Source organism: Lepus europaeus, chromosome 4 (assembly GCF_033115175.1).
Source record: "Lepus europaeus isolate LE1 chromosome 4, mLepTim1.pri, whole genome shotgun sequence".
NCBI lineage: Eukaryota > Metazoa > Chordata > Mammalia > Lagomorpha > Leporidae > Lepus > Lepus europaeus.
This window is the reverse complement of record NC_084830.1, coordinates 87,359,919-87,383,547: the sequence shown is the minus strand read 5'-3', so window position 1 is coordinate 87,383,547 and position 23,629 is coordinate 87,359,919. Positions and strand designations below refer to the sequence as shown.

General features: G+C 44.7%; 1 protein-coding gene and 1 long non-coding RNA gene across 4 annotated transcripts; one reads left to right on the top strand and one right to left on the bottom strand.

Moving 5' to 3' along the window:
- Window positions 1-1,403: 1,403 nt before the first annotated feature.
- Window positions 1,404-18,151, bottom strand: SDR16C5 (short chain dehydrogenase/reductase family 16C member 5). The gene is made up of 7 exons (XM_062188478.1): window positions 18,036-18,151; window positions 15,112-15,458; window positions 12,731-12,862; window positions 9,318-9,417; window positions 6,319-6,463; window positions 5,037-5,162; window positions 1,404-1,755 (listed from the first exon to the last, which is right to left on the bottom strand). Exons 2-7 carry the CDS (start codon window positions 15,442-15,444, stop codon window positions 1,662-1,664), a joined length of 930 nt encoding a protein of 309 aa, XP_062044462.1. The 5' UTR covers window positions 15,445-15,458; window positions 18,036-18,151; the 3' UTR covers window positions 1,404-1,661.
- Window positions 18,152-18,164: 13 nt separating this feature from the next.
- Window positions 18,165-23,339, top strand: LOC133757735 (uncharacterized). Of its 3 annotated transcripts, XR_009865724.1 has the most exons (5): window positions 18,165-18,307; window positions 18,411-18,600; window positions 20,164-20,295; window positions 21,116-21,308; window positions 22,694-23,338. It is a non-coding gene; the product is annotated as an uncharacterized LOC133757735 (long non-coding RNA). The 3 variants fall into 3 exon arrangements; XR_009865725.1 differs by lacking the exon at window positions 20,164-20,295 and having other exon boundaries at window positions 22,694-23,337; XR_009865726.1 differs by lacking the exons at window positions 18,165-18,307; window positions 18,411-18,600 and adding an exon at window positions 18,607-19,274 and having other exon boundaries at window positions 19,412-20,295; window positions 22,694-23,339.
- The last annotated feature ends 290 nt before the right edge of the window (window positions 23,340-23,629 follow it).

Below are 23,629 nucleotides of genomic sequence, written 5' to 3'. Positions count from 1 at the left end.
TTTTTGTTTGCTTGAAGCTGAAATACAGGCATAGTTTTGGGGTTGTGCAGGCTGCTGAAGATTAAACTGTCCACGGTGGATTACAGATTCCATACTCCCTGAGGCCACTACTCCTCTAATAGCACTCTACTTGCAAGATAATCGGACCCTCAATTCTTTCTGCTCTTACAGGGTCCTCCAAGGTACCTCTCACCGCTCGCTGCTCCCCGCAAGAAGGCCAGGGACAAAGGCTGCCGTTGCTCTGGCAGGGCAGGTGCCGCCACCAGTCTGGGAAGGGGTCCCAGAGATATGGTAATTAACACATGTTTCTTAATCTTGCTTTTATAGTTAGTCTCCAAAGCATGAAAGCCGTTTGCCAGTTGATTAAACTGTACGAATACAATAGATTCGAGGCAAGGGCAGCTCCGATGAATACGCACGCATCAAACTGCCCACTCGGTGGAAAAGTGCCTTGCCACAAATCCCCACTTGAAATACTAAGTTAAACACTTCAAATGAACCACAAGGATATGCTTTGTGGATTAACAAAGCAGTAAATCTAACTCAGTAGAATTTCATTTTCAGAGGAAGAAGCAACCATTCTTTGATCAATTCTAGGAAAAAAATAGGATCCTATTTGAGGGTTTGGTCTAGGATCACAGCTGAGGAGGGTGGTTCAGGAAAGCCCAGAAAGGCTCCCTGATGTGGTGGTGCCCAATGGACTTGTAGCCAGGTTGCTCCTTGGTTTGACTCCAGGGCACTGAGGAGGAAGTGTTTGTGTAGTTGCTTTGGAAGGAAGGGTATAAAGGCTGGCCTTTTCTAAAACAGGTGATCAAGGTTTAAAAAGGCCAAAGCTGAGAGTGAAGTGATGGGATAAGCAGAGCTCCATGTCCACTGGAGAGAGGGCATTCAACTTCTCAGCCCCAGGGTCAGCGCTGTGGCATAGTAGGCTAATACTCTGCCTGCGGCGTCAGCATCCTATATGGGCGATGGTTCTAGTCACAGCTGCTCCTCTACCGATCCAGCTCTCTGCTATGGTCTGGGAAAGCAGTAGAAGACAGCTCAGGCTCTTCGGTGCCTGCACTTGTGTGGGAGACCTGGAGGAAGCTCCTGGCTTCCAATCCTGGCTCCTGGCTTCTGATCAGCACAGCACTGGCTGTTGCAGCCGTTCGGGGAGTGAACCAGTGGATGGAAGACCTTTCTGTTTCTCCCTCTCACTGTCTGTACCTCTACCTCTAAAAACAAACAAACAAACAAACAAACAAACAAAAAAACCCACCAAACTTCCCAGCCCCACTGCTCCCTGCTCCCACCGCAATCCCCAGTACAAATTCAACCACAGCCACCAGCTCTGTGGGAGTCACCTTTCCAGTGACCGAAACTCAAGGCAGCTCATGCCAGCAGCTTATCAAACACTCACATCTGTTGCAAATGAAAACAACAAAACCGAGCTGTCTGTCTTTAGTTTTGAAAACAAACAAGCCAAAACCAAAACTCAACAGAAAAGGAGACAGCAACATCATTTTCAGACAGTGGTTAAACTTTCTAGTCCAGATAGCAGAATTCAAATGGTGCTTGTGGTCTCCAGATGTATTCTATTGCCAGAAAAAAGTACTTTTCTTCTTTGATATAAGCATTAAATAATGTTAGGTATCAGATGACATCAGCCATGGAGTTTCTCTTTAGGCTTTCTTCTTTTGGCCAGTGAAGCCATCCATTACATGGAAGATGCCCATGTAGTCACATATAAGCAGTCCCGTCTTGATGGGCAAGAAACTAAAGAGAATACAAGAGAGCAATTTTTCTTGGTTATCATTTGCAAGGGAATCTTTAGCAGCTTAGCTGAAGTTAAAGGTGAAGTCACTCATTCACACACACATCACTGGGTCTCAGCGCTACCAGTCTCAGTGTCACTGAGCTTTGTCTGCTATACAGAAGGACACCTACTCAGAGCCTCTACAGCTCTCCTGGCTTTGTTTACAGCATTCAATTTACTTCTCATTTCAGTTTCCAAAGTGTCACTACATTTTATTATGACTGAGGAGCAAGGAAGTCTTGTGTGGTGGGGACAGGCTTAGGGGTAGCTGAGCAAGTTTGGAATCCCAGCCATCATTTGCAATGCTGGCTTAAGCAACTCACAGGCGTACTTGAAAAATTTCAGGGAAAAGTAGAATTCTAAGATCTTTCTTTTGTGAAAAAAATTGAACTACTTGCATAGTTTTTCATAATCATTTTCCATGAACTTTAAAAAAACAGATTTTTAAAAAAATTTTTTTTTTTGATCTCCAATTTTTAGTTTTGCCTTTCTCTCCCTCCTTCTCTTGTTTTCTCTCTCCTTCCACTCCACCTCCCTTGGGGGGTTGGAGAGAAGACAAGAGCCAGAACTCAATCAAGGTCTCCCTGTGGGTGGCAGGGAGCAAGTACTTGAGCCATCACTGCTGCTTCCCAGGGTCTGTGTTAGCAGGAAGCTGGAGTTAAGTGGTGGATCTGGGTATTGAACCAGGCACTCTGAGGTGGGACAAGTGTCTCAGCTACTAGACTAAATGATTATTCTCTCTATGAACTTTCCAAAGATCCCTTGTACTTAGCTGTAGTCCTCAGTTTCCTTAAGTGTACAATGAAGTCAACTATCTTTCTGGGAGGGACTACTGTGAGGGAGTAGAAGCAATAGCTGCAGTAGATGCAATAGATCTTCAGGCATTTGGCAAGACAAAACAAAGACTCTGTCTCCTCCATCCCCACTTGCCCCTCTGTAAGACATGCATGGCCATCACTCCAATGCTCTTGACTTTCAAGATCACTGCAGAGCAGGGAAAGTTACAAGGCAAGTATAGGATAAAGAAAAAGACCCTGTACTTGTTCACTGGCCCTCTGTGTGTGTTCCCCAAGATCTCCAGGTAGTTTATGAACCTCCCACACTATTCCCCAACTTTAGGTCTGGTCTAGTATCACCTTCCTGGTGACATAAGCACCATATTGAATTTTTTTTTTTTATTTGACAGGCAGACTGGACAGTGAGAGAGAGAGAGACAGAGAGAAAGGTCTTCCTTTGCCGTTGGTTCACCCTCCAATGGCTGCTGCGGCCGATGCACTGCGGCCGGCACACCGTGCTGATCCGATGGCAGGAGCCAGGTACTTATCCCGGTCTCCCACGGGTGCAGGGCCCAAGCACTTGGACCATCCTCCACTGCACTCCCGGGCCATAGCAGAGAGCTGGCCTGGAAGAGGGGCAACCGGGACAGAATCCGGCACCCCGACCGGGACTAGAACCCCGTGTGCCGGCGCTGCAAGGTGGAGGATTATCCTATTGAGCCACGGCGCTGGCCACCATATTGAATTTTAATTCCCAACTTGGACCCCTCTCCCCTCCCTTTTGAGGTTCCCTTTTCCTGTTTTATATTTCTCTCCAACACTATGACGACTGGGATTGCTTTTCCCTTATTTTTTGTTTGTTCCTTTCTTGATTCCCATCCTCTGAGAATATAATTCCAAGGGTATTTGTGTTGTTCATTACTCTAACCCTAGATCCTAGGATTGGGAGCACAGCTTGGTGCACACACCACACCCTCTAAATGTTTTCTGAATGAATGCTTGATGGCATGTTTCATGCATTCTCCCTTCATTGAGCTCACTTTGTGTTTCTTCCATCCTTCTCAGGAAATATCTTCTCTCTCTCAAGATGTGACCCAGAGCCAATATACCATAAAAGTAAATAAAACCTCCACAATTATTGAACATGTAAAAATTCTGTGCTGTGTTCTTAAGGTTGGCATTAGTCTGATATGATAGTCTGCTATCAGGTAAGAAGTACCCACTGTATCAGGTATAAATCAGCTGCCCGACAAACAAGGCATTATACCCATCTACAAGATGGGACAAATCTTGTCTTAGAATCTTAAATGAGGAAAGTGAGAACTGGAGAATGGGAGGTGTGCTGAGTCACAGACTTAGTAAACCACACGATCATAATCCTGGGCTTCAAATTGCTTGTCAAAGACCCTTGCCCTGTGTCACATAGCCACATCCAGACACATTGAACCCTTTGGCAACGCATGAAGACTGGGACTTTGGTTCATCATGCGGAGTAGATATAATTAGCTCATCAGAAAAGAAATTTATGTACACAGGAAGGACATTGGCTGTTAGTCATGTGAAAGACATGCGGTATAAATCTATCTTCAAAGGACTGAAGAATTGTTATTGTCAGGGATAAGGAAATCACATGTAGAGCTAGGGGCAAAGTGACAATGACCAAGAAAAAGTTAGAAGACAGGTTTCAACTCAACAGAGCAGAGTAGGTCAGTCATGGAATGTGCTTCTTTGTAAAACAGAAACGCCGGTGAGGGGAAGGACAGTCAGATGACCTGTTACAGTCTAGAAAATGGACTGAGAGAGCAGGAACCAAGCTGCTTCAGCAGTTTGGCACCACTGTCCCTGTAACTGGGCCAAAATGTCACAGGCTGCAGCTGATGAGTTCAGCAATGGAAATCCAAGGGAAAGCAGAGAAAGATGAGCAAAAATTCGTTCTTATGTTCTTAAGAGGTGATTTTTCTTTCAGCATTTCACCTCAAGTTCTTTCTGTTATTGCTCAAATTTATTATCTATTGCCAATTTTACTCATACCCAAATTTCTGAAGCATTTGGTTTATGGTCTGGCTTTGACTTTGGGACCCTGTACTTGAAGAAGCCTATATACAATATCTGTTCCAATGGGATTATTTTCTGATGGGCACAAAGTAAAGCATCTCTCCTATAAAAAACTCATTTCAGTCTGTCCATAGATCATTCAGGAAATCTATTTCTTTCTGACAAAATGCAATCTAAAGATGGCAGCCAGGGCCCAACCCTATGTTTTTGACTTATAGGGAGAGATGCAACCATGCAGTGTTGGGATTGTGTCAGCAAATGGGCACAATGATGGGCTCAAGAGGACTTAGAAGATTTTCCTTTTTAAAATTCATTCATGTGAGAGACATTTTTAAAATGGCTTCTGTCAGTGGGATTTGGAATGAACTGTTGCTTGACACTATGGAAATAATGAAAGCTGAGATTGTTACCTTTTTAAAAACATCATGAAGTATAAAAACTTTGGCATATATAAGTACACTCTTTCTTGCAGAATAGCATCTACTATTTTTCTGACTGCATATTCTGGTTCCAGAATTGGCAACAGAGTAGGACACCTAGAGTATGAAAAACAAATCAAAACAAAATCAAAACCCAAATTAACAAATTAATAGAACTAACTCCTTCAGGTCAGGAATAAAAATATTCTAAGACATAATCACTTATTTCTTTCCCTTCCATGTTTCGCCTATTTCTATATTTACTCTCTTTTTACCAATGTAGTGACCAGTAGTGTAACTAGAAGTTGAAATGGAAAATGATGATTCCAATGAATACAACTGATGTTTCAGTAAACATAAGAAATCATATTAAACAAATGGTCTAAACATGGTGAAGCAAGGTGTTGAAAATCTGCTTGCTGTCTTCTTTAGAAGCAGAAGTGGGCATTGTGCTTATGATGGGCTGACCATGTCCCCCTAAACCTCACAAGTTGAAACCCAATCTCCATTGTATTGTTGTCTTTGGAGGTGGAGTCTTTGGGAGGAAATGGGGTCATTAGGATGGGGTGCTCAGGAATGGGATCAGTGCCCTTACAAGAAGAGTTGCAAGAGAGACGATCTCTCTGTCTCTCTGTCCCCACCTCCACTCCTGCTGAAAAAGGAAACCAGAGAAAAGGTGACCATCTGCAAACTAGGTGGACGGCCCTCCCTAGACACCTGAGCTGTTGGCACTTTGAGTTTTGACTACTGCCTTCAGAAATGTGAGAAAGAAATTTCTAATATTTGAGCCACCTAGTGTACAGTATTGTTATAGCAGCTCAAACTGACTAAGATAATGCCCCTTCAAAGGTTTTCAGACCTCCTGGAGCAGGGGCAGGCATGGAATAGAATTGGGTGGCACAAAGCGGCTGTGGTCAGGACAGCCTAGGAGAGGGATGAGCAGATCTCCGGCTCCAGGTGGCTACTAGTTGGGACACTCTCTTGTTAAACCATGTTCATCCAGTGTCTTTTTGTGAGAAAGAATTCTGAAACACGGTTTCAGACCCAGCAGTGACTGGCAGAGCTGGAATTCAGGTCCTGCTGGGTGGACTCCAGGACCTGTGATCTGGACTAAGAAAGCTACAACAGACATAATTCTGAAACTATTTGCAAATCAGGATGAATCCTAGATAAGTATCTTTTATACAACATCTATGGCAAATAGAACATTATCAAGTAGATAAGCAGTCATTCTCAAGAATGTAGTTTCTTCAAAATCAAAAGGTAGACTTACCTAGTAGCACAACCTTCAAACATTCCAGTTTTTATAAAAAATGGGCATACAATTGTGGTTTTGATCCCCTCTTGGTTTTGGGCAAAAGTCTCTATAAATACAGATTCTGCAAAACCGAAAGCTGCAAATTTACTTGCACAATAATCTGAAAAAGACAGACATTGCTAATGTATAATGGTACTTCAAAAATTTGTGGGAAAATCAGAATAAAAATATGTTTATTTTTGTGCCAAAAAATTGGGAATCCATGCACAGTTTTTCCACAGTAGGCATTTTCCATGGATTTTTTGAAGACCCCTCATTTACCCTAAGGTCTTTTTTTTTTTTTTTAAAGATTCATTTATTTATTTGAAAGAGTTACACAGAGAGAGAAGGAGAGGCAGAGAGAGAGAGAGAGAGAGAGAAGTCTTCCATCCGCTAGTTCACTCCCCAACTGGCTGCAACAGCCAGAGCTGGGCTGATACGAAACCAGAAGACAGAAGCTTCCTCCAGGTCTTCCCACATGGGTATAGGGGCGCAAGGACTTGGGCCATTTTCTACTGCTTTCCCAGGCCATAGCAGGGAGCAAGAATGGAAGTGGAGCAGCTGGGACTTGAACCAGCACCCATCTGGGATGCTGGTACTGCAGGCGGCGGCTTTACCTGCTATGCCACAGTGCCGGCCCCTACCCTAAGGGCTTCAAATGGCATTACATTAAGATTGACTTATAACACTAATCACCAATGAAGAATGTGACAACAATGTCAGAGTTGTTCTTTTATATTTTCTTGGTCTACTCTCACTGGAAGAGGTGAGGAGTGAGTGGGAAGGTTCAAGGTCTATTGAAGGTCAGTTGCTAATGACCAAGTAGACTCCAAGATTAGAAGGATGGCAGGATGCTCCCCCAGGCCACACTAATAGACTGTGCTTACATGTTAGTGAACTGCCAGATCCTGTGCTCAGTTACAAGGAGCACAAGATGTGCATCCAGTTCCTGCCCCGAAGAACTTCAATTCCACTGGGGCAGGAGGTCATACAAGAGATAAAACAACAGGTAACATAGGAATCTAGGCTAGAGAGGTCAGCACAGGTCGTGATACTCAGATCAAGTTTGCTTCCAACTATAACTCTTTCTTTTACTACCAGAAGAACAAAGCACCTGTTAGCTTCTACCACTATCTCTGAAAGACCTTGAAGATGCAAGGATAGTGGAAAGTAGCCTTTATGTCCATTTTGAGCTTTCCGCCCTTAATCACATTTGCTTTAAGAAAAGATCTGAATATTCAATTTGATGAGCAAAAAAGATTTGGAGGAGAAATGGGGTTTAGGTGGACTAATAATTCTCTGACTCCCACAGTCAGATGAGGCATGTTCACCTGTTGTGTTGCGACACAGCTATCACAACTGGCAAGCTCCAAGTAACAAGTGTCAGGTGTGGGTCAGCCCCAGTACTGCCCAAGACAGTGGGAAAAAGGCTGAGGGGATGGAAGGGGTGAGGAAGAATCTAGAACAGCTTCCTGGATTATTTGAGGCATCTTCAATAAATGTGGCTCACAGTGCCCCCAGCTCAAGATTCTGATGAGCAGCCAGGACCAGGGAATCTGTATTCTCAATTAGCGCCCCCTGGTGGTTATGATGCAGGGTAGCTAATACTGTGGGAAATTTTGATAAGCTTACTCTTGTTTGTCAGGTGAACCGTGGGTAGGAAAGTCTCATATAAGAAGATTGGGATATTGCATTAGAAAAGGGATCAGTGGGGACTGTAAACGTGTCTGTATGACTTCAAGGCACATGGCTTATCAGACATCTCAGAGAAAGGCAATAATAACACCTGAAGAATTCTAAGGATAGAGGAACGCAAGGCCAGTGTCCATAGAGTATAGATTGGTAATATGTCAGGTGGCTTTTTACTCTAAAAAACTTATTCATGTAACAGACATACTGAGCTAATATGAGTTTTATGAATCTTAAACTGTGCCACTCTAGCTCAAAGGCATCAGGAAGCATCCAATGGCAAACTATTTCAAACTACCTCAGAGATCTGTGTAAGCCAGGACACGGGACAACTGCTCTAGTGGACACCCTGGGAGGTAAGGACAAGGGTTCTCCTCCTCCTAGAGCGAGATACTGAGTTGGGCCTCCTAGGCAAAGGATCTTGGTGTAGTTCTGTATCACTCTGTGCTATTGCCAATCAGATGAGTACTGCGAGGGAAACAAAAATGACCACTACTTCCTGCAAGGTCATCAACCAGTGGAAAAGCAAAGAGGCTAATTCTAGATTTCTCGGGGTGAAGAAACTTTCTCTAACTCACAGCAGGGAAGACCACTTAATGGGAACTTTAGGAGAAGACAAGGTGGTTATCTGTATCACCCTGGTAACAACGCCAGGGGAATTTTGGGGAACAGAGGCTGTGTTGATTACTTCTTCCAGAAACATTATCAGTGAGGTGGGAAAATCTTTCTCTCCTCTAATTTTTTTTTCAAAAAATTATTTGAGGGGAAGAGAGAGAGAGAGAGAGAGAGCAAGCATGCGCGAGCACGCTAACTCCCATTCCCCAAATGCCTACAATGGCTGGGAACCTGGAGCCAGGAACTTAATCCAGGTCTCTCACAAGGTTGGCAGGAACCCAATTACTTGTGCCATCACTGTTGCCTCTCAGGTTTCCATGAGCAAGAAGTTGGAAAGCGGAGCCAGAGGTGGGACTTTAGCCCAGGCACTCTGATATGGGACATAGGTGTCTTAACTACTAGGCCAAATGCCCATTTTTCTCTTCTTTAAACCGAGGGATTGCATCAGATCTAGTGATTCCTAAGTGCCTACTTCAACTTCATGTAAGCAATTTTGCTTACATGAATTCTGCCTCCCAAAAAAGTTCTCAACTGCTTATTATATAGACTAAACCTCTCTATTTATCATTCTTTCTTCTAAGTGCATCTAGTCACTTGTGATTATTTAGAGCTGTGATATAAATTAAGGTTGTAAGGAAGTTTGCAACTGTAAAATATTCTATTTCTCTTACCTGCTAGCCCATTTACTCCAACTAATCCAGCTGAACTTGAAATGCAAACCAAATGTCCATGGTTATTAGCAATCATAGCAGGTAGAAAGGCTTTATAAGTCTAAGAAGAGCAAAGGAAAAATTTCAACATTTAATACTGCATTGTAGATTTTTTTCAGATGTTTATACATGATCAGTGTAATAAATTTTTTTTTCAGCTCATAAACATCATACTGGGGTATAAAAACTCAAACATCTGGAAAGTAACTATGTCAACCTGTTACATCAATATTTTCTTATGGTAATTCCTACGTTATTAAAAAATAACTTTTTTTTGCTCCTGACTTTTTTTTGACAGGCAGAGTGGACAGTGAGAGAGAGAGAGAGACAGAGAAAGGTCTTCCTTTTGCTGTTGGTTCACCCTCCAATGGCTGCTGCGGCTGGCGCACTGCAGCTGGCACACTGCGCTGATCCGAAGCCAGCAGCCAGGTGCTTCTCCTGGTCTCCCTTGCGGGTGCAGGGCCCAAGCACTTGGACCATCCTCCACTGCCTTCCCGGGCCATAGCAGAGAGCTGGACTGGAAGAGGAGCAACCGGGACAGAATCCGGTGCCCTGACCGGGAATAGAACCCCGTGTGCTGGCGCCGCAAGGCGGAGGATTAGCCTATTGAGCCATGACGCTGGCCACCTGACTGACTTTTAACAACACAACCTTAAAACAATAATGAGAGTAGAATGGGAGAATCTCAGCTGTGGCAGCTACAACCCAAACCTGTTGACAAGCACCGAAGACTGGAATTGTTTTGATTTCTGCTGCCTTTCCTCCCTGCGAACATTGGTCACAGGACATGTTGCTGTTGGCTTCTATTCAAAAAGAGTACTTTGTTTTAAATTCTCTCCACCTCTCTGAATAATGCTCTTGTAATTTTATTTCATTTCATAAAACAGACGATCTGTTAGAAAGTGGCAAGGTGCGCTGGCTCGCAGCACTGTAGAACTGCTTCACCTTCGACCCGGACCTGGGGAAGGAAGGTGCAGGGCAGCCACCCTGTTTGATCATCGCACACTGTAAATGGTGCTGAGGCTTCACGCCAGACCCTGCAACAGCGCACAATTAAACTGAAGATACGGAAGAGAGAAAGGAGCTTTTGGTTAAGTTGTCTTCTGCAACAAACAAGGAATTCATCACCTCCAACGACCACACAGAGGTAGGGAAAGAGATCACTCATGAAGGTCAAAGATCTTTGGTTTGCCTCCACTGCAGCACCTTTCAGAGAGAAACTAACAGGTAGAGAAAGAAAACAGTGTGGCAGGATAAGATGTTTCCTGCTTTTGTGGTCTTCCATGAGCCAGCACACTTCCTGGGGTCCTGGCTATCCCACGGCTCTCTGTGCTTGGCAGTGCGCAGGTGCTCAAAGAACTTGTCCAGGAAGCATGAAGAGAGTGAGAGCCCAGAATGGAGTGGTGGGGTCCAGGACTTAGGGAAGAACTAGAAGAGGAGGAAGAGACTATGAAGGGAGCAAGGAGTAGGACAGGTAGGAAGACAGTAGTAAGACAGAAGCCACAAGAATGAGATTTTTAAGGGGATTACGGTTTTCACTCTAACTATAAATATGTTATTATATATTTACATAATATTATATGTGATTAGACTTCAAAAAGCTTATGGGAAATAGACTTAGAGTTTATTTTGGTAAATCAATTTTTCAAGTTTTCAAATGGTTTTTTCACAATGCACATGTTTTGTGAATTTCTTGAAGACTCCTCATATAGAATATATTATATATTAACTATAGGTTGTTAGAATAAAAATGAGCCATGCAATGTATATGTCTATAAGTATGTATTATATATATAAAGTACAAGGCAGAAGGACATTTGGAACAAGAGCAATCATTTGCAGTAATTCTATAGCAGCTTGGTGGCCACTAAGTTCTGATCTTTCCTTTTTTTTCCTCCCCAAAACTATGCAGAACATGGAGAATACCACTTATTAACATTACACTCTTGGTGAAAGTAGGGGACGTAAGATTCTAAGCGTCAAATCACACTAGAAGGCTGCTGAAGGATAGCTGGGTGGGAAAGGGAAGAGAATGGAAAAGGAGCTCTCAACTGCCAGCAATCACACTCAGAAGGCAACAGCTTTCCTTGCCTGGGCACTGATGAGATGTGAGTAGGGCTAGAATCACAGAGGTCGGAATCTGGGAGAGGCAGCAGCAGGGCGCATGTAGGGCATGGGGAGGCCAGAGAAGGCTGGTCTCAGCAAAGGCCAGCAAGCACAGCTTCTGGAAGTGGGTGCATCACTTTAGAAGGCAGGTTGTGCCTTGCTGGTGGTATCACACGGTGACCAGGGTTACTGGAGGAAATTCTCTTGTCTCCAGTTAGGAGAGTATGGTTGTGGATTGGCCAGCCCTCATTAATGCTTGCTTTTAAAAATTTTTTTCAGGCCTGCGCCGCGGCTCACTAGGCTAATCCTCCGCCTTGCGGCGCCGGCACACCAGGTTCTAGTCCCGGTCGGGGCACCGATCCTGTCCCGGCTGCCCCTCTTCCAGGCCAGCTCTCTGCTGTGGCCAGGGAGTGCAGTGGAGGATGGCTCAAGTGCTTGGGCCCTGCACCCCATGGGAGACCAGGATAGGCACCTGGCTCCTGCCATCGGATCAGCAAGGTGCGCCGGCCGCAGCGCACCAGCCGCCGCGGCCATTGGAGGGTGAACCAACGGCAAAGGAAGACCTTCCTCTCTGTCTCTCTCACTGTCCTCTCTGCCTGTCAAAAAAAAAATTATTTTTTTTCTAAAAAAATAAAAATCCATTTATTTTTAAAAGGGAGAGAGAGACAGACAGGGAGAGAGAGGTCGGTCTTCCTTTTGTTGGTTCATACCCCAAATGCCTCGAATAGCCAGAGCTGGGCTGGCTGAGGCCAGGAGCCTGGAACTCAGTACAAGTCTCCAATCTGGGTGGCAGGGACTCAAGTAGTATGCCTCCTAGGATGCATAATGCTTGCTGTTCTATTAGTGCTCCCTTTCATAGTCAAAGTGGTCCAGCTGAGGCAATGATAAAGCCACCCTGCTTTATCAAAACTGCAGGGACTTCCTGTACAGCCTTGAGGAAGCAAGTCTTCCGTTCTGTGATCGATCCCTGGTCTCACTGAGCTGTTTAAGGAACATGGGAGTAGCTTGCACAGTCCCCAACCTTTGCAGACTAGCAGTAAACTGCAGTATGACAGCAAGGACAGCTCTGTCTTCAGTATTCACTGAACAGAAGTTCCAGCAGCTGCAGCCTAAGTGTGACCAGGAGAGCAGAACTGGGAAGACCAGGACAAGTCCAAAGCTGAGATGTCTGGGCTTAATTCAGGGATAATCATAATGTGAAGGGGCAAGGGAAAAGTACTTCTAAATATCAGAGTCACTTTACATTTTTTTTAAGGAGAGATAATTACCCACAAATGTGCTTTGAAATTCACATCAAATGACTTTTCCATATGCTCATCTGGGCATTCGAGGAAGGTTTTGCCTGTTACGATTCCGGCATTGTTGATTAGGATGGAAACATCGCCAACCTCTTTTTTAACCTGCGTTGAAAAACAAGAGCAACATCACTAATGCAGCAATTTCTTATATGGTCTAGGTTTCCCGTAGTCATATATATATAAATCCTTAACTCAGACTGTGTTTATGAACTCTAAAAACAAAGTCTGCTTATCTCCTGCACTATCTACATTGCACTAGAGAGCCAATTCTGATGGCTTTTTTCTCATTGTTTCTTCTCTCGATAAGATGGTTCCAATGCTGAATTGCTACTTCCCTTCCACAATGAGAGCCATTCTTATCCTAAGTGATTTGTAACTTAGTTCTGCGCTCCGAGTAAATAGCATATATTTTCTTGTTTGTTTTTAATTTTACTTATTTTAATTTTTTTGACAGACACAGAGAGCTTTTCTATCCACTGTTTGACTCCTGGTTCAAATGCTTGCAATAGCTAGACCTGGGAAGAAGCTGAAGCCAGGACTTGGGAACTCAATCCAGATCTCTCCACATGTCTGCATTGGCAGGATGCTGCAGTTAGCACTTGGAGCTGGGGTTTGAACCCAGGTACTCTGATGTGGGACATGGGCATCTTAACTGGTAGGCTAAATGCCCACTCTTAGTGGCATATCATCTTATTCAATGCAAAGGGACATGAGCATAGCTCCACTATAGCCAGATATCACATAGACCAGGATCTAGCACACATGGAGATGGGGGTCACATTGGAAATGAACTGAAGAAGACGACCCACACACATTTTACCAAAAAAGCACAGATTAGAATCTGCCTGCCTGTCCTGTTTGCCCAGACTGGTTGGTTTTCTTCCCTCCACCTCCCATTTTGATGCATAAGAACTAGGAGGGGTGGGTCCTAGAAGATCCTGTTTGCTGCTGGGATACCCACTGGTAAGAGTAGGCATTCAATCATTTTAAACTAGAAAACAAAACTTGTAGGTGTAACGCTGGGGCCTTTCCCATCTCACAGACCTTTAGCTTGCCACCTTGGCTCTTGTGTGGGATATGGGCACAGGCTTTCCCAGCATTGATGACAGGAGGTGGGACTGTCCCTGCACCATTCCGTGGGTTCTGAATTTCATCACTGTAAATTTAGACCACACAGCTGTAAGATCAGCTGCAGCTAGGAAGGGTAGTCCCAGTGTAAGTTGTGTGAGCTTGTCAGGTTTGGCTCTCGAGGCCGTACTGGGTAGCCTGTGATGTGGAGATGATAGGAAGAGAGCTATAAGGTGGAAAGACAAACTTGCAAGCCAAAAACTAAGAACACCCATGCTGTCACATATTGGTGGCTTAGCCTCCTGAATACTTTCTTTATATGTGCATCAGTATAATCACCAAAGATGCTAATGTGGTAATAATCTTTAAGATGAGTAACATCCTCTGGCTTTTTTATGACTCCTTAAAAGAAACACACTTTCAAATGAAAGCCATGGGGGTTCAGTGGACAAAGCCTGGATTGAAAATCAGACTTAATACGAGTGCAAATCCTGGCTGGGTCATGCACTAGCTTTGTGACCTGGGGAAGGCTATTTAGTGTCTCTCTGCCTTGGTTTGTTCATCCTCAAAAGATGACATGGCCACTGATGCTTATTCTTATCCTGTAACAGGAGTCAATACAGGCACTGGAGTGTGGTGGTTCAAAGTCAACCAACTCAAGTCCAAGCTGTAGTTCTGCTACTTATCAGTTGTAAGCCGCACACCTGCCTGAATCTTCAGTTTCCTTTGTTTCTGAAAGGGGGATAAGGATGGGCTTTATAGAGTTATTATCTAATACATATGGGGTACTTAGAACAGCATCTTGAGCTCAGAAATCCTAATTGCCTCTCTCCCCCTCCCCACCAATATTTTTAAAATGAAAGAGACACTCTTATTTAATGCTATAACTAGTACTCCAACAGTATTTTTTTTCACTTTGTGTTACTATATGGGGGCAAACTGTTGAAATCGTTACCTAATATATACTAAACTGATCTTCTGTATATAAAGAGAATTGAAAATGAATCATGATGTGATTGGAAGGGGAGAGGGAGCGGGAAAGGGGAGGGTTGTGGGTGGGAGGGAAATTTTGGGAGGGGGAAGCCACTGTAACCCATAAGCTGTACTTTGGAAATTTATATTCATTAAATAAAAGTTTAATTAAAAAAAAAAAAGAAAGAGATACTGGAGACAGACACACAGGCACTGAGAAAGGCAAATGAGCACAAAATTGACACACATCCTAGTATTGACTTAGGGTGCTTACAACCCACAACAAATGGTAAGCCTCCCCCCCCATTTACCTGATCAGCCACTCTATATACTTCTTCCCTCTGGCTGCAGTCACAGGTATAGGCGTGTACTTTTGTGGCTCCAGCATTCAGAGCCATTTGGCATGTCTCCTCATTCCCCTCCTTGTTGACATCCCAGAGAACAAGCACAGAGCCCAGGCGGGCAAACTGCAAGGCTAGGAGCCTTCCAAGTCCACTGCCGGCACCTGTTATGAGGACGATCTCACCAGCGACATTCTTTCGCGGCCTTGGGATTATGGCTAAAATCATACTCTCCAGAATGCTCAACAGTGACTTTCCCAAGAAAACAAGAAACTCCTTTGCCGATTTCAGGTTGGAAGACATGTTCTGGCTGACACCTGTGAAAAAAGATGGAATGTTTGCTTCCTATATAGAGCTCTGAGTTTCTGGAAGAGCCGAAGTAACTGAGAAACCTGATTGAAACATCTGACTTGGGAGCAGGCTTTGACCTCAGAATGGGGGAGGAACCCAATGGGTTAATATCTGCTTCACTTTTTTATGTGGCTGCCTACCTGCAGGCCTGCTATGTGTTGTACATTCAGAAATGTGGGTGAGCCAGGCACTGTAGCTCCCACACCCAACCTTTTTTTTTTTTAAATTTTTTTTTTTTTTTTTTTTGACAGGCAGAGTGGACAGTGAGAGAGAGAGACAGAGAGGAAGGTCTTCCTTTGCCGTTGGTTCACCCTCCAATGACCGCTGCGGCCGGCACACCGCGCTGATCCAATGGCAGGAGCCAGGTGCTTCTCCTGGTCTCCCATGGGGTACAGGGCCCAAGGATTTGGGCCATCCTCCATCTGCGCTCCCGGGCCACAGCAGAGAGCTGGCCTGGAAGAGGGGCAACCGGGACAGAATCCGGTGCCCCGACCGGGACTAGAACCCAGTGTGCCAGCGCCGCAAGGCGGAGGATTACCCTATTGAGCCATGGCACCAGCCCACACCCAACCTTAACCGAAAGGGTAAGCTCATTATTTCTTCCTAATCAGTGGTCATTCATAATAATCATAAATCCTGTTGGCTGATTTTATGTTCAAAGACTTGGCCACATTGCAATGTTTATGACATATCTGCTAATTTCTGCTTTTATTTTTGTCTCCTTTTAGATTTCTCTGTTCTCATTTTGTCTTGGTGTCCTTTAACTTTGCATTGCTATTCCAAATCTCAGATCCCAGAGGGAAATGTAAATTTCTATTTGCACAAAGTATTTGAGAAGTGTTTTGAACATTTTCCAATGGCATTTCAGGCAATAACACACTAAGGGACTTCAAATGCATCATTGCAAAATTGGAATAAAGACATTTATTTTCATACTGAAAAAAATCTTGAAATCCATGCTATGTCATGATACATATTTCCTTCCAAAAGCATTTGTTCGCATTTAATGAATCTTCTACATGTGGCTTCAAGCCAGCTGCCTGGGGACTTTCACTTCCCTATAACTTTGCAGTGGCCCAAGAAGAACAGAGATAAGGGTTCACAGTGCTGTACAGCAGGCCCCAAAGCCTGTGGGTATGAGGAAAGATGCCCTTGAATCCACACTTTCTAGGATCTAGGTAGGGCATGTTTCTGACCTGGCCACTCACAGGGGTACTGATTGCTCCCACCCATGAGTCAAGACTGGCAGAGTTTCTCTGAGGACTTGGCAAACCAGGACTAACATTTTCCAGGAACATTTTGAAGTACCCTCATATATCCATTGCCCAAGTCCGGAGGACCCCTTGCCACCAGCTCCACATTACTTATGGGACTGAGGTGAGACAGATCTGGACTCTTGCCTTGCCCTGCCCAGCAGGGACAGGCTATGGCAGGCTACTTAGCATCTCTGGGTCTTCTCTCCCAGTCCTGCAACATAGGGTACTTTTGCAGATGCAATGAGAATGTTCCATGCTTGACTATTGTGCCTTGCTTCCACTAAGCACCTTATAGAGGTTGTTGCATTTCTCAGATTCGTAGGATGGCTCCCCAAGTAGACACTCAGGTCTGCTGAATGAATCAAAGGCCTCCCCTTGACTGATAGCTCCTGCTGTCAGTCACACACATTTTAGTGAAAACGAGCTTACAAGATGCTTTACTGGGGCCAGCGCCGTGGCACAGTAGGTTAATCCTCTGCTTCCGGCGTCGGCATCCCATATGGACGCCGGTTCTAGTCCTGGCTGCTCCTCTTCCCATCCAGCTCTCTGCTGTGGCCTGGGAAAGCAGTGGAAGATGGCCCAAGTCCTTGGGCCCCTGCACCCACATGGGAGACTGGGAGGAAGCACCTGGCTCCTGGTTTTGGATTGGTGCAGCTCTGGATGTTGCGGCACATTACATTTAATCAGGCAGAAGACTTTTTTGGTGTCTCCCTCCCATGGTCTAGGAGGTCCAAAGGCTGAGCTAAACTGAGTTCATTTTAGGCTGGCGCCTTCTTCCTCCACCACGGTGCAGCGGCAGGTCTGCCCTGCCTGGTCCCAGGGGTCAGGTAAAGGGATAGACAGATTGTTGAACAGCTTTGGCTGAAAGGGGAGAACTGGGGGCGTTGCGGCAAGGAAAGGGAGATCCTCTGAACAGCAGACAGCAGGGAACTTGGGCCGCAGAAGCGACCAGGCAGGCACCACATCCTCTACTCGCGCTGTGGAGGGAGCTGGCAGCTCACCCCTCGGGGAAGGGGAGGTCGGGGTTTGTGCCAGCTTAGGGAACCAGGGCCTCGGGGACGCCGGAGCTGCACACTCGCCGGCCGTGGGCGTTCTCTCCAGCTTGCCGCAACCCCAGGCTCGCCCCTGGCCCGGCTGTAGCTCGCGGATCCACGCCCCTCGCGCATGTTCCCGTCTACACCAGAGCATGAGGCGACCTCGCACAACCCCTGCCCGGGCGCGAAGCCAGCCGGCGCCACCTCCTTGGGGAGCCAGCGCAGGGAGGGGTCTTTGATCTCGGCCACTCACCCCAGAAACGCTGCCCTTGCTGTCCGCCGAGAAGCCGGCCTCGTCCGCCCCACCACCCGCGTCTCCGCCTCGCAGTTCAGCGAAGTTCAGGTGTTTATCCCGCCGCCGGCCGGAGCCTAGGTCCAAGGGCAGGACTGCCACGCCCGCGCCGGGGGTGGGGCCGCCTGCGCCGGGGGTGGGGCGCCCGCACTGCTTTCGTCTTCTCCGGAGCGGCGAGATTTAGGAGCTGGAAGTCCGGTCTTAGAGCCGGGGCGCGCACGTCGGGACTTCTCGTAAGTTTCACATATCTGATGCCCAGGCTGCACCCTGGATCATGAGGTCAGAATTTCTGGGTCGGAAGGGGCCCAGGCGTCAGCATTAAAATATGTTCCCCAGGTGTTTGCAGAGCAGGGCCCTTCGATTGGGAAGCTTAGCGTTAGAGAGAGAAGAGGAGACAGCTGCGGAGTCCATGCGGGGGAGGGGCCTGGCAGAGCCTCTGCAGCCTGCAGCACCCGGCCCGACTTCTCTAGAGCGTCTGGTGGCTCCTCTTGGGATCCAAAGTCAACAGTTTTCCCGCCGAGCTGAGGTAAGCCGTGTGGGCGTGGGCGTGGGCGTCGGCTTGGGAGCCGCCGGGGAGGCGGTGGCTGCTGGCGGCTGGCCAGGGGGAAGAGGGCGAGGGAAAAATTTGTTCTGACAAGAAGAAGTTGGGAAATAAAAATCGAGTAAGAGTCAGCAGTGCTTGGCGACGCAAGCTGTTTTTATTGAACATCTCTGCGTGGCAAGATCCTGACGACATAGCAATGATACATCTGTCAAGAGAAGACAAAGATAAGTAACATCCGTAAATAAAAATAGCAAATGATCTATAAGCAGAAGTCCCCGTGGGAATCCTTATAATAGAGGGTGCAGTTTGATGGAGGGCATAAGGAGTAGAAGCGGTTGTAATTTATGAGGTGTTGAAGAGAAAACCTGGAGCCAGGACAGGCTTGGGTTTGGAATTCACCTGAGGGCTGGGTGGGACGAAGTGGTGAGGGCACAGAGGAGACAGACTTTGCTAAACCTGGCTATGTCCGGGACACATCTAAGGATATACGGGGACATTTGTTCTTTATTTGTGTGTGAAAAGAAACAGGCAGAGGGTACAAGCCTGAAAGAGAGGACACAAGGGTAAGCCTTGGGTGTGTTTTTAGTGCTCAGGTGGCCATCTGTGCTGTGTATGGGGTGGCACGGAGCTGTAGGAAGCGTTTGGCCCACTGGAAGGTGAGTGGGGCAGGCGTGTGTTTGTGCACTGGTTTCTCATCAGCCATCATCACCCAGGGGCATATGCTGTGCAGGACTCTGGGGGAGCTGCAGAGCTCCCAAGGGGGCACTGGGAGACTCATTCTTGAACTGCACAGGGTGTTCCATGGACAGGTAACTCAGGTGCCCCAGGGTCCATTGAAGAGGACACCCAGCCTGGGTGAAGACAGCTAGCGGAGCTGGAAGGGCCCTCCAGACTGGGGAGATGGCATGCGCTGAGGCACAGGGGTGAGCAACAGCTGGAAGTGAGGATGCCCAGAGGCGTGCAAAGGTTGGGTGAGGGCTCCCACGTCATGTGGGAATTCAGATGGCAAACGCCAGTCTTCCATCAACTGCATGACTTCTCTGAGCACAACCCTGAGAGGTCACTCTTCTTCCTGATCACAAGCCCAGGGTGGGCTTCAGGAAAGAAATCTCATGCAAAATATGAGCACTGGCAGTGAGAGATGCATCACTGATGCGGGTGAAGGGGCCAGAGGCCCTGCCGGGTGCAGATGGCCCAGCTTTGCCTGGATGTGGGGGAACATAGAGGACTGACTATAATCCTTGAATGCTAAGAAAGGGTTTTTAATGAATCCTTGTGAACAAAGGCTAGAAATGGGCAGTTGATGGTAAATGGGGTAAATGGTAATGGGCTAATAAGCACAAGGAAAATTACCTGACCACAATTTCTTAGGCCTTAGGAAAAGAGAGAGGCATACTAAAGTTTCTTGCTTGTGGAATGTACACATATTAAAAAAACAAAAACAAAAACAAAAAGCAGTATGTCTTTCTAGAGGAGTGGTGTCGATTATGTAATTCTGGAAACAAGGAGTGAGAGAGGTACCTTCTGACCCAATTCCACCTACAGGACTTTAACTTCACTGAAGAATCAGGTATTGTTTGCTGCCTTCAGGAAGAGAAACTGGGTCATTGCAAGCCAAGGAAGGGAAAGCAATTTTTCACTCCAATAAGTCCTATGAATGTATTACCTCTTCAGAAAGTAAGTGTACTAATAAAAGAGGATCATTAATTTCTAAGAAGTTTGTGCAGATGGAGTAGTCTGTTGTTTTTTATATAATCTTTATAAAATTATGTTTATTAAACTTTTGTAAAATACTGTTCATGTGATATGAATTTTAAAAACATAGCACCACACTAAATATATGCTATGACCTAAATTTTCTAGGAAAAATTGAATTATGTGCATTAAAAAACTGAAAGTGAATTTAAAGTAACACCTTGACAGTAAGGACTCCATTTTGGAGCACCTGAGACTGCATCTTAAGAGAGCACCCCCATCTTCCCTCCCCACACCATGAGACTCTGGTCTGAAGCTATGATCTAAACACTTGGACAATAGCAGTCTGCTCCATCACACCTGGCAACCTGCATCACACTTGGCAGAGCATAGAAACCCCCTAGCATGATTGCTCAAGCTTGGAAGCAGATAGGCTGCACCTGGGTTCATGATAAAAATGTAATTTGTCTATGTCCTACATATGGTTTAAGCAAATACCTGGATTAATGTCGAGATTATAATAGAAATTGTTAAGATTGTAACTGGTATTGTCAAGATTATAATTGATATTAGTTTCCCATAGGTTTTGGGTCAGCTTGACCTCGGTAACCATGTATTCTCCCCTGATCCTAGCAACCATGTATTCCCCTCCCGATTTTGTAGTTTTTGGCTTTATAAACCCTGTTGCTTTGGGCTTCGGGGCCGAGAGTTCTTTATGGCATGAGCCCACTCTCCACCACGTGCAATAAAGGACCATCAAATTTTATCAATGTGTGGTACTCCTTTGTTCACACTCGCTCAGGTACAACATTTTGGAGGCCCCAGCGAGATATGGAGCCCACCTCTGGGAAGACCTCGCTCCAATCATTCCAGATTGGTGCTCTGGCTATAGGGGAGGCGCCTGCTGATGATGTTCCAGGGTCCCATGTCCTGATTCACTGACCTGGGAGGCTCCGATTGACCTCTTCACTGACCAGTTAGCCTTAGGTCCTCTGGTAAGTCGATTCTTGTTTTCTGGTGGCGCCTTCTGGGTATTGGAGGACTGACGAGATGCTAATACAGTCTCAGTTCCATTCTAGTGGGATGGTGTTAGGAAGGGAGGCTCTGGTCTGGTTAAAGAAAGGCCTTTCCTGGATGTACTGGTTTCTGTTCCAGTTTTGTGGCCACTTTCATTTTTTTTTTCTTTTTTATTTATTTGACAGAGTTATAGACAGTGAGAGAGATAGAGAAAGGTCTTCCTTTTGTTGGTTCACCCCGCAAATGGCCTCTATGGCCGGCGCTGTGCTGATCCCAAGCCAGGAGCCAGGTGCTTCCTCCTGGTCTCCCATGTGTGTGCAGGGGCCCAAACACTTGGCCATCTTCCACTGCCCTCCCAGGCCACAGCAGAGAGCTGGACTGGAAGAGAAGCAACCGGGATTAGAACATGGCGCCCATATGGGATGCCAGCGCCTCAGGCGGAGGATTAACCAAGTGAGCCACGGCACCAACCCATGGCCACTTTCTGATGTACTGTCTGCATTCATAATCCCGGGAGGTAAATTCTTTTCCCTGTCCTGCCTGTCTCCTTTATTCCCTTGTCTCTGGAGTCTCTCTGTTCCTTCTATGAGCATGGGCTCTGCTCAGTCTAAGGGGACAACTTTTCAGTGTATATTCTAAAATTTCTCTTTTTTAAATCTAGAAAGATTGCTGCCTTGAAAATTGCCTTGTCACTTGCCAAAGTTTTGTGGCTTGGTTTTTACAGATCTGGATGAAAAATAACAATGGGTGATCAGCCCTGATGTGGATTTTTTTCAATCTCTGGTTTATGTCATTGATTTCTAGCTGGAGTTTTATAAAAAGAGTAAATTCCATGTAAATGTAATTTTGACTTTAATTCAGATAAAAGTATGATGTAATATCAACATCTTAAGTCACCAAGGTGTAACTGCTAAATATGAATTGGGTAAAGGTAAATGAGATACATGTGTCTTGTTTTTGTTAGAGTCCATATGTAAATAATTCAAGACTGCTTAAAAATAACTAAAGGTTAAAATTTGATGTGTTATCTTATTTTTAAAATGTTGTCTTAATTTATAGATTTTTAAGGGATTATTTCAATATAAATCAAGAAATCAGCTGATAAAATGGGTCACAAGTATAAAATTGGTAAGGAAGCTTAAGAAAGAAAGAGGTTTAAAAAACATGTTCAAGTTGTAAAAGGTGTGAGAAAGTCACAAAAGGTAGTGACAAATTTTCTGAATATAAAAGCTATTAATTAAAATCTGATCCTCTGTTAAAACAGTGAGGTTTTTGTCATACAGATATGTTAGTAAATATTTTAAAATAATCTTTAAAAATCTGTTAAAAAACTGCAACAGTTTTTTTTTTTTTTTTTTAACAGTTTTAATTGGTGACTGCCGTTTTCTATCTGGGTCCAGGAAGCTCTCTTCTCATTCCTAGCTCTGACTCTATTACAGTTCTTCCAAGTTATGGGATGATTCCATGTGCTAACTTATATTTAAAGATTTTATTTCCATTTTAGTGACAAATAAACATCAATTTTCTGTCCTACTTATGTTCTCTGTCTCTCCTTAAATTCTGATTGTTGAAAAACAGCTGTGTTTTTATTAAAAGAATCATGGTTTGGTTAAATATATACTCATTCTAAAACATTTAAATGATCACTTTGTGACACGAATAAAATCGATCTATATCAATACTACTCATACAAATGTCCAAAAGCTACAAAAGTCAAATGATTTGGTTGTGTTATTCGTCACAATGCTTGTCTTAATGAAAAAAACATTGTTGTTTCTGTGTTTAAATGTTTCCTCTTTTAGGTTTCAAAGGACTTTTTTTTTCCTACCTTTATTGTATTCAGTACTTTGGTATGGCTCTACAAATAGATAAAGCCAAAGTTTAACAGGTTCCAACTAAAAAAAGTGTGGTTAATTCAGGTTACTAAAAACAGAAATCAATTCTAAATAATTGATAATTAAAAAAACCAGTTAAAGATCTTAAAAAGCTGTTACTAAGACTGCTTTATTATTCTATCCTGTAATGTATGTTATGTGTTATATGTATACATATTGTATGTCTACATAAAAATGTATTAAGAACTCTTTTAATTGACTTATAGATATAAGATTGTTCATAAATTTAAACTACTAAGTTAACCCAAAATACATTTTTGGTTCACGTGACCTAAATAAACTTCTGTATCAGGTGTTTTAAACTTGGTGGTACAGAGAAACAAATGATTTTTTAAAGTCATTGACATGTTTATGCTTGGGTTTGCTTGTTAAACAAGTTACACTTGTGCTAGATATTCAAAATA